This window comes from Arachis ipaensis, chromosome B2 (assembly GCF_059453495.1).
Source record: "Arachis ipaensis isolate K30076 ecotype BB chromosome B2, ASM5945349v1, whole genome shotgun sequence".
Taxonomy (NCBI): Eukaryota; Viridiplantae; Streptophyta; class Magnoliopsida; order Fabales; family Fabaceae; genus Arachis; species Arachis ipaensis.
The window spans coordinates 9,357,988-9,371,967 of NC_142437.1; the positions used below are offsets into that span (position 1 = coordinate 9,357,988).

The 13,980-nt window shown below is 34.9% G+C and overlaps 1 protein-coding gene and 1 pseudogene across 1 annotated transcript; both read right to left on the reverse strand.

The window, feature by feature from the left end:
- Window positions 1-7,497: 7,497 nt before the first annotated feature.
- LOC148572991 (uncharacterized) lies at window positions 7,498-9,362 on the reverse strand. The gene is made up of 3 exons (XM_088503830.1): window positions 8,952-9,362; window positions 8,470-8,921; window positions 7,498-8,384 (listed from the first exon to the last, which is right to left on the reverse strand). Exons 1-3 carry the CDS (start codon window positions 9,360-9,362, stop codon window positions 7,523-7,525), a joined length of 1,725 nt encoding a protein of 574 aa, XP_088359956.1. The 3' UTR covers window positions 7,498-7,522.
- Window positions 9,363-11,600: 2,238 nt separating this feature from the next.
- LOC107626770 (UDP-glycosyltransferase 72B1 pseudogene) lies at window positions 11,601-12,747 on the reverse strand (annotated as a pseudogene).
- Between the last annotated feature and the right edge of the window lie 1,233 nt (window positions 12,748-13,980).

Genomic DNA, 13,980 nt, shown 5'->3' on the forward strand with positions numbered 1-13,980 from the left:
TATCAAATTGCGTTTTAACTCGAAAACACGAGGGCCATTGCCATGCTGAAATCGGTCTTTCAAATCATTCCAAAGTTTAGCAGCCAAATTTGTATACACCAGTGAAGTGGCTATCTCTTTTGAAACAGAGTTCAGAATCCAAGTGCTCACTACATCATTGACACACCGCCAGTTTTCAAATTTCTCTGATTCAATGGTAGGATCAGGTTGAGGAATATAACCTGTGATAAAACCAAAGTTTCTCTTGGCATTGAGGGCTTTTCGTATAGCGCGGCTCTAGGAATGATAGTTGTCCTCACTGAGTTATTGAGTAACTAAGATCAAACTTAGTTGATTAGCCGAAGAGAGATTGCATGGATCGATAGTCATGGATGAAGCTGAAGAAGTAGCCGAAGACAGTGAAATGGAAGGCTCCATGAACATGCACGATGAATGTCTTCTCTTCGAGGCTCGTTGATCAGAAATTGATATTTCGATTCAAGAACAGGGATGAAACAAGAAAGATCTCATCAATCTATATCGTGTGAGCCAAGAAGAGAGGAAGAGCGAAGAAGATCGAGAAAAGAAGATGCAGAAATGGCAGAGAGAAGAAAGAGGAAGAGAGAGAGAGAGAGGACGGTTACGGAAGCTTCAAGAAGGGTTAGCTTCTGATACCATATTAAACAGAGGAAAGGGAAAAATGGAATCTGTTATTGAACTTCTCAATTGACGGTTTATATACATGCACTATAATGAAATTAATCAAGCATGTGACTAATTGAGTCTTTATTCTAACTAACTGCTACAGCTAATTTAATTTCTAACTAACTTGTTAACTTATGCTACTAATCAATACATCTAATAAGTTTAGATTCCCTTGCCTCTGAATTTTGGAATGCACTGTGTTTTGAGTCTCGTCCAGTAAATGGCTTCGATTGGAGCAGCTATTCTGGTCTGTAGCCTCCCTCCTCAGTTATTCTGCTATCTCTCATGGGGGCTTCCATCTCCAGTTTTTCTTCAATTGGCTTATCAGGGAATATTTTGCCACTCCATCTGCAATCTTATTTCCCTTCTTAAACTCATATTACAAGAAAAGTCTTAGTAAATATCTTATTTGCACAATAAGCCAAGAAAGATCCAAGTTTAAAGAACAACTTCAATCCCAAATACAGTTAGAACACCCATTTAATGTTTTAGCCATATTATTATTTTATCATTAGACATTGGAGATATTATGTTAGTACTATAATATTTAGAGAATACTCACACAAAGATGATCTAAACATCTTTTTTTAAAATTATTAATGTGTCACAATTAGGGATGTCAATGGAGCGGGAGATGCCTCCCTGCTCCCCGTCTCCGCCCCCAGAATTAATCCTCGTCCCTGCCTCGTTCCTTGCCATGGAGGGATCATTGTCCCCATCCCCATTCCCCTCGTTTTCCGTGGGGCCCCATTCCCCCCTATGTTTAACGTTCATATGGAAATTATAGTAAAAAAATATCAAAAAAAGTAAAAACCAAACTACAAAATATTATTACAAACACACAAACATATCTTATTTAAAATTATAAGTCCAGAAAATACAACATAGCAAATTATAGTCCTTAAAATAAAATCTTAAAGTACAACTTCCATTCTAAAAAAAAGCAATAAAATAAAGTCTTTAATATCAAATATTCTTTCATTATTAGCATACAACTTCCAACAAACATCTCCATCTTCTCTGTTAAAACAACACAAACATAAATATGTTAACATACATCGTAAACAAGAATTTCACACAGAACTAAATTTTAAATAAAAGAATGTTGAATGGAATGAGTATCTCAACTTATAGGAAACAGACTTGTCAAGTGAAACTGATGGAAAGCATAGATGCATTCCACAAATGCTGTATAATTTCAAGAAGGGTTTATAACGTTAACAAAGAATACGGGGAAGATATGTATTTAATTTGAATATTACAACTTTATTATCTTGGTTTATGTGTTTCTTTTTTCATTGGCTTTACAGCAAAGAAGTCTAATATAAGTTAACATACTTTACTTAACATAACATATATTATATTGCCAATATTATGTAGCAGGCACAAACTTTACACCTCACTAGTCTTTCTTTAATGTTTAGTCATCAATTGGTTCAAATTTAATTTCATAATGGATCACATCAGCAAAATTGGAGAAGGAATACAATGCAATCTAAACAGAACAGCATAGCATAAATTGGTTCCAATAGAGTCTTACGTTTAAAAATTAAAAAAAAAAACATCTTTATAAACAGAACACAGCATAGCATTAGCATAAAATCATAAACAGAACAGCCAAGATCATAAACAGAACAGCATAGCATAAAGTCATAAACAGCCAACAAAATCAGAATTCAAAATTAATGGAAAATAAAAAAATTAAAGTATGAAAAAAATAAAAAATAGCCCACAATTATCAGAAAATTCATGGAACAAAGCATTCATTAACAAAAACAATAGCCACCAATATCAAAAAATCAAAATCACCATCAAATTCATGAAGAAAAAAAACTGAAACCTAAAGTATGAAAAATTACATTATCAAAAACTAATTATTAAATAGCATGCATTCAAATTAATGAAGTAAAGTGCCAAAATACAAGAAGAAGAGGAGAGAGCAGTGAATCTTACCAGGGATAACAGAGAAACGGCTGAAGAGGTCAAAGACGCCGGTGAAGAGAAGAGCAGAGGCGCGGAGTAGCAATGTAAGACAGCCTGACGGCGACGACGCAGGAGTTAAAAAGACTCAACTGAGCAGCAACGTTGGCGAAGGAAGAGGGCAAACGGCACGTGGGGTGATGACGCAGTGAGTGGGCCGGCTGAAACGGACAGTAGCGAGGCTGCGACGGTGGTGGTCAGAGGTGGCTGGCTGGGACGCTGAGTGCAAAGGCGAGGGAGAGAACGCATAATGGGAGGGGTTTCGCGAGGAGCAGGGTGAGGGTGTTTAGGGATTGGAATGCGATGCTCTGTGTGGGATGAGGAGTTAGGGTTTCTAACTTTTCTATATATATATAGAAGGTGAAATGACTAAAAAACCAAAGTAAAAATTAAATTATCAAAGGTATTTAAGTAATTTAATATATTCGGAGATTGTGGGAAATACGAAGACGGGGACGGGGATCCCCGCTCGGGTCCCTGCATCTGCTTCGGGGAAATTTTGTCCCCCATCCCATCCCCACAGGGAAAATTTCCCGCCATCGGAACCCATTCGGGGCGGTCCCCACGGGATCCCTGCCTCTTCGGGATTTTTGACACCCCTAATCACAATGTGATTGATAGTATTTTTCAGACCTAATTAGATTCGAACGGTTTACATAATTCAGTCTGAATTTACAATTCGAACCAAATTTACATAAATTGGCTGGGTCTTTTTTTTCTTTTCTTCAAAATACGATGTTGTTTAGCATTCCTTCCTAAAATCTCACCTTCTCTTCCCTCAGTGTCACTCTCTCACTAGAAGATCTGCATCGATCTCCTTCTTCCTCGAGCCAGAGACAATGGTACCATTGCCTGGTTCCATTGATCGGTTCTTCTCCCTTATCGCAAATGCTATCCAACTTCTACTCTCTTGCAATTCCTCGTGCCCCAGATGGTCGCCTCAGGTTCCATTCCTCCTTTCATTATTGCCACTTCTTCTCTTGCTTAGTTCAAGTCGTCTTCATCCCACAATTTTGTCTATGTTGGTGTTCCGTGACGCAGTCATTTAGATGAGGGACCCAGCGATGCGATGAGAGAACTCTGTTTTCCAATATGCTACTTGCCTCCTCGCCATTTTTCATCCAGTTGTTGCCTCTGTTAGCCTGCTTCCTTGCCTTTGCCTGGATCTTTGTTGGCGGTGATGTTGTCTTGTCCGAGGTCCATCGCCATTTTCGGAGTCTGGTTAACACTTGGTTTCTCAGCGGCATCATAATTCCTCTCCTTCTGCGCCAATTCTTCTTTCATGATGTTGCTACTGATTTCATCTTCTCCAGGAAGCGCTGCTATGCTGCAATTTACCGCCGCCCATGTCACGCTCCATAATTCCTCCCTCTTATTGGATTTCACGCTAACAAGTCCGCGAGTGGATATCTTTCCACCATTATTTTGTAACAAATTCTCAAGGCTGAATTCTCCATCTTGGATGGCATACTGTTGGGTCATTTCAGGAGCAAAAAGTGTTTCTTTTTTTTACTTCATCAGAACTAGATGCATTAGACCATTGTCCTCATCACAACAGTATAAAAAGTAGGTTATTAGCAACTTCAAAGTATCAAATATTGGCATCTGTAATGCTGTTTTTCTCTTTCATCACTTGGCATATCCAATGCATAATCAATAAAAGCAGCAACCTCTGACATTCCATGGATTTATCAAGATAGTACCAGCACCAAAAAACTGTGCAGCACCTCCAAACTGATAAATAATAAAGAACCTATAAATTCATACATAATTTATAATTTGTAATGGATTATTTTTTTTTTATCAGATGTAATAGATTAATTTTAACTCTTTTTATTGTTTTTTTTTTTGTTAAATATACACAATTTAAGTCCAATCTTGTGTTTGTCCAAAAATATTTTTTATATAAAAATAAAAAAATCGCTTAAAATGAACTAAATCATTCAAGAATTTGTTTTTTTTTTTTAATAATAATCAGTTCGAATGAACCAAAACACAAGTGAAGACATTTGTCACATCTTCATGCATAATTTTTGTAAAAAGTTATTTTTTGTATATGTAAGTGGGTGATCTCTATAATATTTATGTTAACACTGTATTAACGATAGTTAAATTAAAAGACCGATAGAAATTTATAATTTGTAAATTCTAGAAGTAATTTAGTCATTTTCAAAACTCTGAAATTATTTTTATGAGCATTATTGTAAATTTCAACAACCAAACAACACATTACGTTGAAAATAGTTATGGCTGTTAGATTGTGTTTTTTCTCCAACAAAACAAAGGAGCCTTTCAATTAGTTTTGTCGGGACCTACATCTGCAATTTAGAAGAAATTAAACAAAAGAGATTGTAGTGCAATATATTCCAATAAAAAAAACATCCCTGAGTATAGTAGTACAAAACTAGTTTGTTTTGTTGCATTCCCTAGTTTATTAGAAATATTATTTTTTAGAAAAATTTACGCAATTACAACAATTGAGAATTGTTTATCTTTGTGTTCTATTACTATTTTATGTAATTCGTGGAATCTTTTCATATTTTAGCATTATACAAATAAACTGTGGTATTTTACTACAATTTAAAAATTTTTTGAGTAGTATATTATAATAATAATATTTATTTGTCCTCACAAAATTATTGACTTTGACCTTACAATAATTTTTTATTTAATTTTTGGTACTCCATAGTCAATTTAAAAATTTTACATCAGATGTCAATAGAATGATCAATTCACAATTTAAATAAAATTTGTATTTTTTTATAAATCGAATCGAAAGAGTATTATTTATTTATTTTTTATATTAGTTTTGATTTTTTTTCCTGTAACAACTGCATTAATTGAAAGAACTTGCTCAACTATGAATCTCAATAAGAATTGGCTTCTAATTGTATAAAAAGTAAATTTCTAAATAAGTATTTACTTATATATATATATATATAAAAGAAGAGGTAATGACCAAATGAGTACCCAAAAGATTGAAACGCTGACATTTCGGTACCTGACTATTGTAATTGACAAAATGGTACCTGGTTAAGTTTAAAAACTGACAAACGTGTCCATGTGCTTGCCGGAGCACTTACATGCCATAATAGCAGTTGGGTGCATGTTAACTAAATCATGTCCAAAATGGAGCTAACAACAAACTAAAAAACCCAAGAATCTTAGCTCAGTTCTTGTCATTTGTGGATGGCTTTGATGGTGGTGGTCCGGATGGCTTTTTCTTCTTCAAGGATGGGGTGGGCATGAAGCCTGTGAACCTGCTCTGTATGGCTGGGCTTGCTGCTGCCATGGTCTCCCTAGTCACAGTTGGTGGCCTAAATGGTACTGTAGATTGGGCCTAACTAATGGACCTTGTGGCAATGACCTACTCCCACTACATGGGACTGCAGCATTGGATGGAGATGCAGGAATTTGGGATCTAAACCTAACATCAGGCCTGACAACCCTAGGTTGAACAGGGGGTGGTGGTGCAGCTGCTGCATTTTGTATTGGAGTTGGAGGTGTTGTAGTGGCTGCCAGTCCTCTTCGAGTGGTGCTGCCTCTTCCTCTTGGTGGAACTGGGTTGCCCCTTACAAAAGATGGTCTACCTCACCTCTTTGGTGCTGGTGCTAGTTCTGAAGTAGCTGTTGGACCAACCAAGTTGGTTGCTGCTGGTATAGTGGCTACATTAGGGGTGAAGCATTTGTTGTAGTGTTGCCATCATTGATGTTATTCTGCATCAATTTGTCCATTCATGAAAACAAACCTTTTATGGAAATAGATCCAACAGTTTGGAACAACAAGGTAACATAAATCACATTCTTTACCTGATTAGGCTAACTTTGTGGATGGTTTTGAGTGAGGTCTTCCTCATCTGCAACATGTGCAGCGTGTGCAGCCTCCATGGTCTCCTCCCAAATAACTTCTTGCTCCCTAGCTTCTTCCTCATCAAGATCTTGTTCTTCAGCTGCTGTTCCAGTTCCTTTCTCTGGACAAGTTCTGCTATTATGTCCAGCCTTACAAAAAGCACATGAGTAAGGAAAATCAGCATTAATCAAACTTACAGATAGGAAATGAAATGTAAAGTAAATAGATATTAATATTAATTTTTGTTTTACTCACCCTTTTGTAGGTTTGGCATGTTATCTGTCCGTATCTTCTCTTGGCCTTGTATTGGCTGCCAGAACTTTGCTCAGTGCTATCCTTTCTCCTCTTCTTTGTAGGTCTGCCAATAGGCCTCTTGTATGGAGGGGGCAGACATGGCAGCCCTTCGTGATGCTCCCAGTACTTCTAACTCGGTATGCTGCTAATGTAAAATATGTAAGTCCTATTATATGCCTCAATGGTGAGCTTGTGATGGACATAGTCTTCAGGCTTCTCATTCTTTCTCTGGATTGTTGCAATCCCATGACAGCATGGTAGTCCAGTCAGCTGCCATTTTCTGCATGAGCATGTCCTCTCTTGTGTATTGACTCTCACTCTATGTTGCCACTTTGTTACTTCAAACTGGTTGTGCTCATCATCACCACACCATTGTGCTTCCCAGTAGTTGGCTTGTCTTTTTTCTTTCTCTAACCTACTGACTTGTACAGGGGCTATCTGTCCAGTATAAGCCATCAGTGAGTCCTTGTGAGTTGCCATTGTCTTAATGATATAGAACCTAAGCTCCTCAAGCATTGTCAAAATGCTCTTCCCCCGAAAACCCACAATTGTTGAATTAAATGACTCACAGTTATTGCTTGTCAAACTATCTACCTTCGACCATTCTGAAAACCTTGATCTCAACCACTGTTCTTGTTTAAATTTTGATAAATACTCCCAACGGTCGTTAGTAATTGCCCCCCAAAGTAACCTTTCAAAAACGTCCCATCCAAAACTATAAAGGGTCTACACCCTGCTTTAAAGCCATTTTTGCAAGCAGCCAAATAGATGTACAAGTTCCTAAACCTAGGCAACCCCTCTGGTTGTGGAGTAGTCCCATGTTGGCTCTTGAACCAATATTAGCCTTCATGATTTCGTTCAGGTAGTCTCTAAGCCTTAGGTATTGATCTTTCTCTGTTCCCTCAATAACTTCTTTGGCCTTATCCATAGCCCTATACATCATCCTCTCATTGACTGAAATGTCATACTCCACTTTAAACCACTCCTGTGCCTCCCTATGTAGTATGTTGGGATGGATTCTGAGTTTTGGGACCAGTTCCTCAGCAACCCAAGAACATGAAACTGACTTACTCTTGTTGCTTCTGGGACACGTATGTTCGTCCACAAATGTCTTTATCTGAAAGGATGCTGGATAGTTGGTCCTAGCACAGTAGCACAACCAAGGACAGTCTGGGTCATAGCAAATCACCCTACACCTCTTCTTCTCATTCCTAAGATAGAATACCTGTCTCCCAATTTGTATGTTGTACTTCTGCACTGCTGCTTTGAACTGGTCCATGGTCTCGAACTCCATATTCAACTCCAGAGTTATTTTTCCATATGGCGTGTTGGGATTATGTTGAGGAAATACAGGTTCCTCTGCATCGTTAGATGCAGGAGGGCTACAGAGTTCTTCAAATTCATATTGGTACATCTCAGGTTCACTCTCGCCATCTTCTCTATTCGGGTTAGGCACCTCCACCCTTAGTACTTCATCCTCCTTTCCAGGTACAATTCTTTGCCCAGACGGTTGAAGCCGTGGATGATTTCTCCTTGCATTGGTCCTCTCACTTGTTTGTGTTACATTATCTGTTGCAGAATCATTTGAGATACATGAGAATTGATGCAATTTTTCTTCACATAGCCTCTAACAAAAAAAAACAACAAACTTACCTGTTAGATTTTTTTGTAACAGGTTCTTCTGGCCTTTTCTCATCCACAAAAGGTTCTCCAAAATCAGAACCTTCATTCAGATCATTAACATCATCAGCACAGGTCTCCTCTGTGGGTTTATTCACAGCTTCAGCTTCTGGAGGATTACTCTCAAGAACCTCATTTTCGGCAGCTCTTCTTTCTCGGGATAAACCACTAGGTGGTGGTCTTGGATGTCTCTTTCTAACCTTCTTAACACTTTTCTCTGGAGCTGATGCTCCTTCAGTATCTTTCTCTTCATTCCCGTCATTCACAGCTTCTTCCCCTGCACCAATCTCACCTTTGTTCGACTCGTTAACATCAACAGTGGCCTCATTTACAACCTCATTCACATTCTCCTTCACAACAACACTCAAAGCCATATTCAATTCATTAACCTCACCACTGGTCTCATTCACACCTTCATTCTCCTTCTCATTAGCCTGACCGTCTACCTTGTTAGTAACTTCAACCTCATTCACATTATCACCACCTGGATTGACTTCAACCACACTATCACTGCTACCATCAGACACGACTTCTTCATCAATGATTTCAGGGTTGATATCAATGGGGTGATCAAAATATAGGTGGACAGTGTTGTCATTCTTCATCGTACTCTCACACATTCTCATGGCTTCAGCTTTTGTCCTAAGTACTCTAAGACCCTTACCTAAGTCTAAACCAGGTTCTAACCAGTACACCTCATTGTATCCAGGGTAACCCAAGTCTAGAAATAACCCCTCAACAAAAAATAAATTACATGTCTCCACATTCACCCTGTGTATCTCAGTTACTAAACCCCCATCGTATATCACATTACCGTCAACACCACTTTTCAAGACACCCATGTGATGATAAACAAACGTAACGAGACGATCCATCTAAAAAATCGTAGAGGGAAGATACAATGAATAAAACAATCAAAATGATCATAATGCTGTCGACAAAAGCCATGTAAATGAGAGGATGGAATGAAGGCAAACTTACCTCTTCGTAGGTTTCTTCCTAGCGAAGAATGGAGTCGCAATGATGCTACTAGCAAACCTTCACTCTTGACGCTACGACTTCGACAATGTCTCTCACCTTGTTTTCGTTCTTCTTCGCGCCAAGATTCCAGAGCAACGTCTCTCCCTCTTTACGTGACCTTTCACTTTTACTCCTAGTGAAACACTAAGTCACAGTAAGTAACCAACCAGTAACAGCACTTGTTAATTTGGGATTAGGGCAAAGACCTCTAATTTGGGGAAAAATCAAATTCAATTTATCTAATTTCTACCTAGGCTAACAAATTACTTAATTAAAAATTACAACTCAAATAAAACATGTTTTGTCAGCAAAATCTGGTGTCCAGGTCAGCATTGTCCTCACCGGAGCTTTGGTCCGGCAAGCACATGGATACGTTTGTCAGTTTTTAAAATTAACCAGGTACCATTTTGTCAATTACAATAGTTAAGTACCGAAATGTCAGCATTTCAATCTTTCGGGTACTGATTTGGTCATTACCTCATAAAAGAAAGATGAATGTATAGCAAAAAAATATGAATGTATAGCATTAATCTATATAAAAAGAAAGATATTTCGATTATATTGTTAAAAAATAATTATTTAACTGTTTTTAAAATATGAAACCTAAATAATAAAATTTTAAATTATATGTTATTATTTAAATTACTATTTTAGTGTTTTAATTTGTAAATTAGATATTTTAAAAATTAATGATGTTATATATACATAGAAAATAACCACCTGTATATATATTGAAATAAAAATACATATTAAAAATAAATTAAACAATACATGTATTTATATACAAATATATAATAATTAATAAATAATTTAAAAACTGATTTTTATGTACACATAATATTTTTATTATAAAAATTATAATATATATATATTATTGCTCCCACTATCAATAATTTTCTAAATTCGTCGTTGTATATAGCTACTCATAAACCGTGGAAGGATACTACGGTTTATGCCCAAAATAATCTCTTCATAAACCATGAAAGAGTAATACGGTTTATATCCACAATGTTCACTTCATCATCCATAAAAGAGTTTCACGGTTTATGTTTATGATGCTTCCTTCATAAACCGTTCAAGCTTACCACAGTTTATGTGTTAGTAATAAATCGTAAAAAGGTTCCATGAATTATATAAAAATGCATCAGAACATGTAAGTAACCAACTCTTAATTGTTGCAATTGAGTAAACATTTCTTCCATTTATTTTATATAGGTAAATTGTCCTATTTTTTATATATTATTTTTATATATTTTTATATTTGATATTAAAAATGACTAATAAAATTTAGTACAAGATGAAAAAAAAAAAACCTTTTTTCCCAATAAAGAATGTATACAAAATGAAGGATTTTTTTTTTCATGTATACATAAAAAATGGTGAAAAACCATCATTTCAACCATATTGTTAATGAGAAATTAAATTCTTAGGTATTTTGAGGGTAAGTTAGTACTTTTATTCTCAAGAATGAATTATTTTTTAGATCATCTTTATATTACTACTATTTGATTTAAATTTTAAAAATATTAATAAAATATTTTTTTAAATTATGAATTCCTAATTCTAAATTTTAAATCTTAAAACTCTAAATTTTAAATTTTAAAATAAAAACTAACATATTAAACTAGCTAAAAAAATAAATGGTAAAAAAAAATCATTCGATAACACAATAAATTTTTTTTTTAATCATAATATTTTTAATCTGACAGGTCAAGGATTTATCTGTGATAACACAAACGGGGTCACTCAGATAAAGACGGTTAAAACGTCTTTTTTTAAAAATATTTTTCAGTAATTAAAATTTAACATATATAATCGATTAAATTATGTTATTTTTGTCAAAATTAGGCTAGACAAATTAATTTAACCGAAAAAATGGTTAATCAAATTTTTAATTGGTTTAAATTAATATTATTTTTTTTATAAAAAATGACTATAATATCTTTATTATAGAGAATGATTAAAATACTCTTATTATATATATATATTAATTTTAAAAATTCTAAATCCTAACCCTAAAATAGAAAAATAAAAGACTAAAATTTAGGATTCTCAAAATTAATATATAGTAGTAGAAGTATTTTAGTCATTTTCTATTTAGACAATGTGACGGTGGAAGAACCATCTTGTTTGATTGCCGCAGCAGCTTCATCTTTCAACACTCGCATCCTCTCATGAATCTCTCTTCCCTCATTTTCTCCCATCAAACTCTTCACCGCATTCGCAACTTCATCCTTCTCCACAACGCCACTCTCATCATCAACCTTTGGCCTTACTCTCATACCATCAGCAAGAATGGCAGCAATCATTCTCTGCTCAGAAAACAATGGCCATGCTATTATGGCAACGCCATGCACGATGCTCTCAACCGTAGAAAACCATCCACAGTGAGTGAGGAACCCACCGGTGGCTCTATGGCCAAGTACCTCCACCTGTGGGGCCCAATGGGAAACCACAAAGCCTTGACCTTTCGTTCTTTCCAAGAATCCAGATGGTAAGAAACTCAGAGGATCGTTATTACCAGATGACGAGTCTCTGAAATAGTTTGCACTTGGTTTCTCGTTCGTTTCTCTAAGAATGTTGATCGTATATTGGTTATTTTTATGGGATTGATATATATAATAAATTTATTGGGTAACACAACTAATTGATTGAATTGTGAAAAGAAGAGTACTAGGATCCAGCACTTTTGTTAAATTCTGGCCAGCACTTAACCATAAAAAAAATTGAATGATTCTACACCATTAGATACAATCTCACACAATTGAAAATAGGAAAACTATATAGAACCAAAAGGTTACCAGCCAAAAACTAAACAAAACCACATTAATTTATATTAATAATTAATTTTAAATTTTTTAAATTCAAAATTTAAAAAATTAAAAATTGATTAACTAAACCTAATTAAAACCTATAAAAACCTTCCTTTTCTCTCTCACATTAATCTACCCAACTCTAACAATCAATCACTCTCTCACCGGCAGACTCTCTCCGCCTCCCCACCGCAACCCACTCTTCCGATCACTTTCGCTTCTAGTCGGAACTGTCTTTACCAGATCGGAAGCTTGTGAACCTTATGTTCGGACTTGGGTTCGAGTCTTGGAGTTTCCGCGCGTCAGTGCACGTGACTTCCCCCTCGGAGCCGGCGTCAACAGCGACAGGAACAGGCGCGTCGAGACCGAGTAGCTCCGGCATAAGCCTGAGGCCGATTGTGCTATCTAAGGAGGCGACGGAGGCCATCAATGATGAGTCGGTTTGTCCGAGGCCATTCAGTTTTGACTTTGAGCATCCAACATGCACTGAAGAGGAGCTCATATGGAGGGAATCTGTCAAGTTCAATCCAGATCCACCTTCTCACTAATTGATTTCTGTTACCACATAAATACTATCATCATCCTATGTAGATGATTTGTTAGGGACAACAAACTTCTCTTCCTTTGTAATCTTAGACTTAAATGTCACCAACCAGGTTATAAACAAAATTTCTCGTGGATGTTACAAGCATTTAAACAAAAATTTAAAAAAAACATTCATTTAATATGAAAAAAAAATATCCTAATATTTAACAAAAAAAATATCTAATTATATTTTAGCAAAAATAATTAAATATCTATAAAATTTTAAAAAAATATGAAATTTTTAAAGAAATAGAGGCATTCACATTTGCAATACAAAAAAATTCAAAAAATATATAAAAGAACATCCATTTAGTATGAAAAAAAAACATTCTAATACTTAGCAGAAAAAACATCCATATATATTAATTCGTAGAAATTTTGGATTTACCAAAAAAATTTTGGCTGGTTTTTGGCTAATACCCTTTTAGTTCCCTAGCATTGCTCTTGAAAATATTATTGATGGCTAATTGATGGCTAAAAACTATAAAATCTGCTGACCTCCTAGACTTTCTCTTGTGAAAATACATATTATTTTGATGATTTCAATTAATTGGGTAACACAAACAATCGATTGAATAAAAAAAATTCACATGTCTTGCAAAATTCAATCGTATCAATTTAAATTGATTGAATCTTGAAAAAATCAGACATTTAATCGATTATTTTATGCATACAATCGATTGATTTTTAAACAAATATGATTTCACAAACCTTACATAGGATCAAGGATAAAATTAAATTCTAATAAATTAAAATTGTCAAAATATTTATTACGATTAATAGAAGATCTAATTCGTTATTATTTTTATTTTTTATTTATATAAACATAATAGATAAATAATAAAATAATAATTTATAAAATAAAAAATAAATTTTATAATTAAATAATATATAAAAATTAATTTATAATTAAAATTAAATAAAAACTATTTAATAATTATTAAAAAATTTAAAAAATATATTTTATTATAATATCATTTAATAATCCAAACATTTTAAAGATCTTCGAATACTGTGCCTACTACAATACTACTTGGCCAAGTAGCCGTCTTCACGGCTTTAATGACCTTTTATT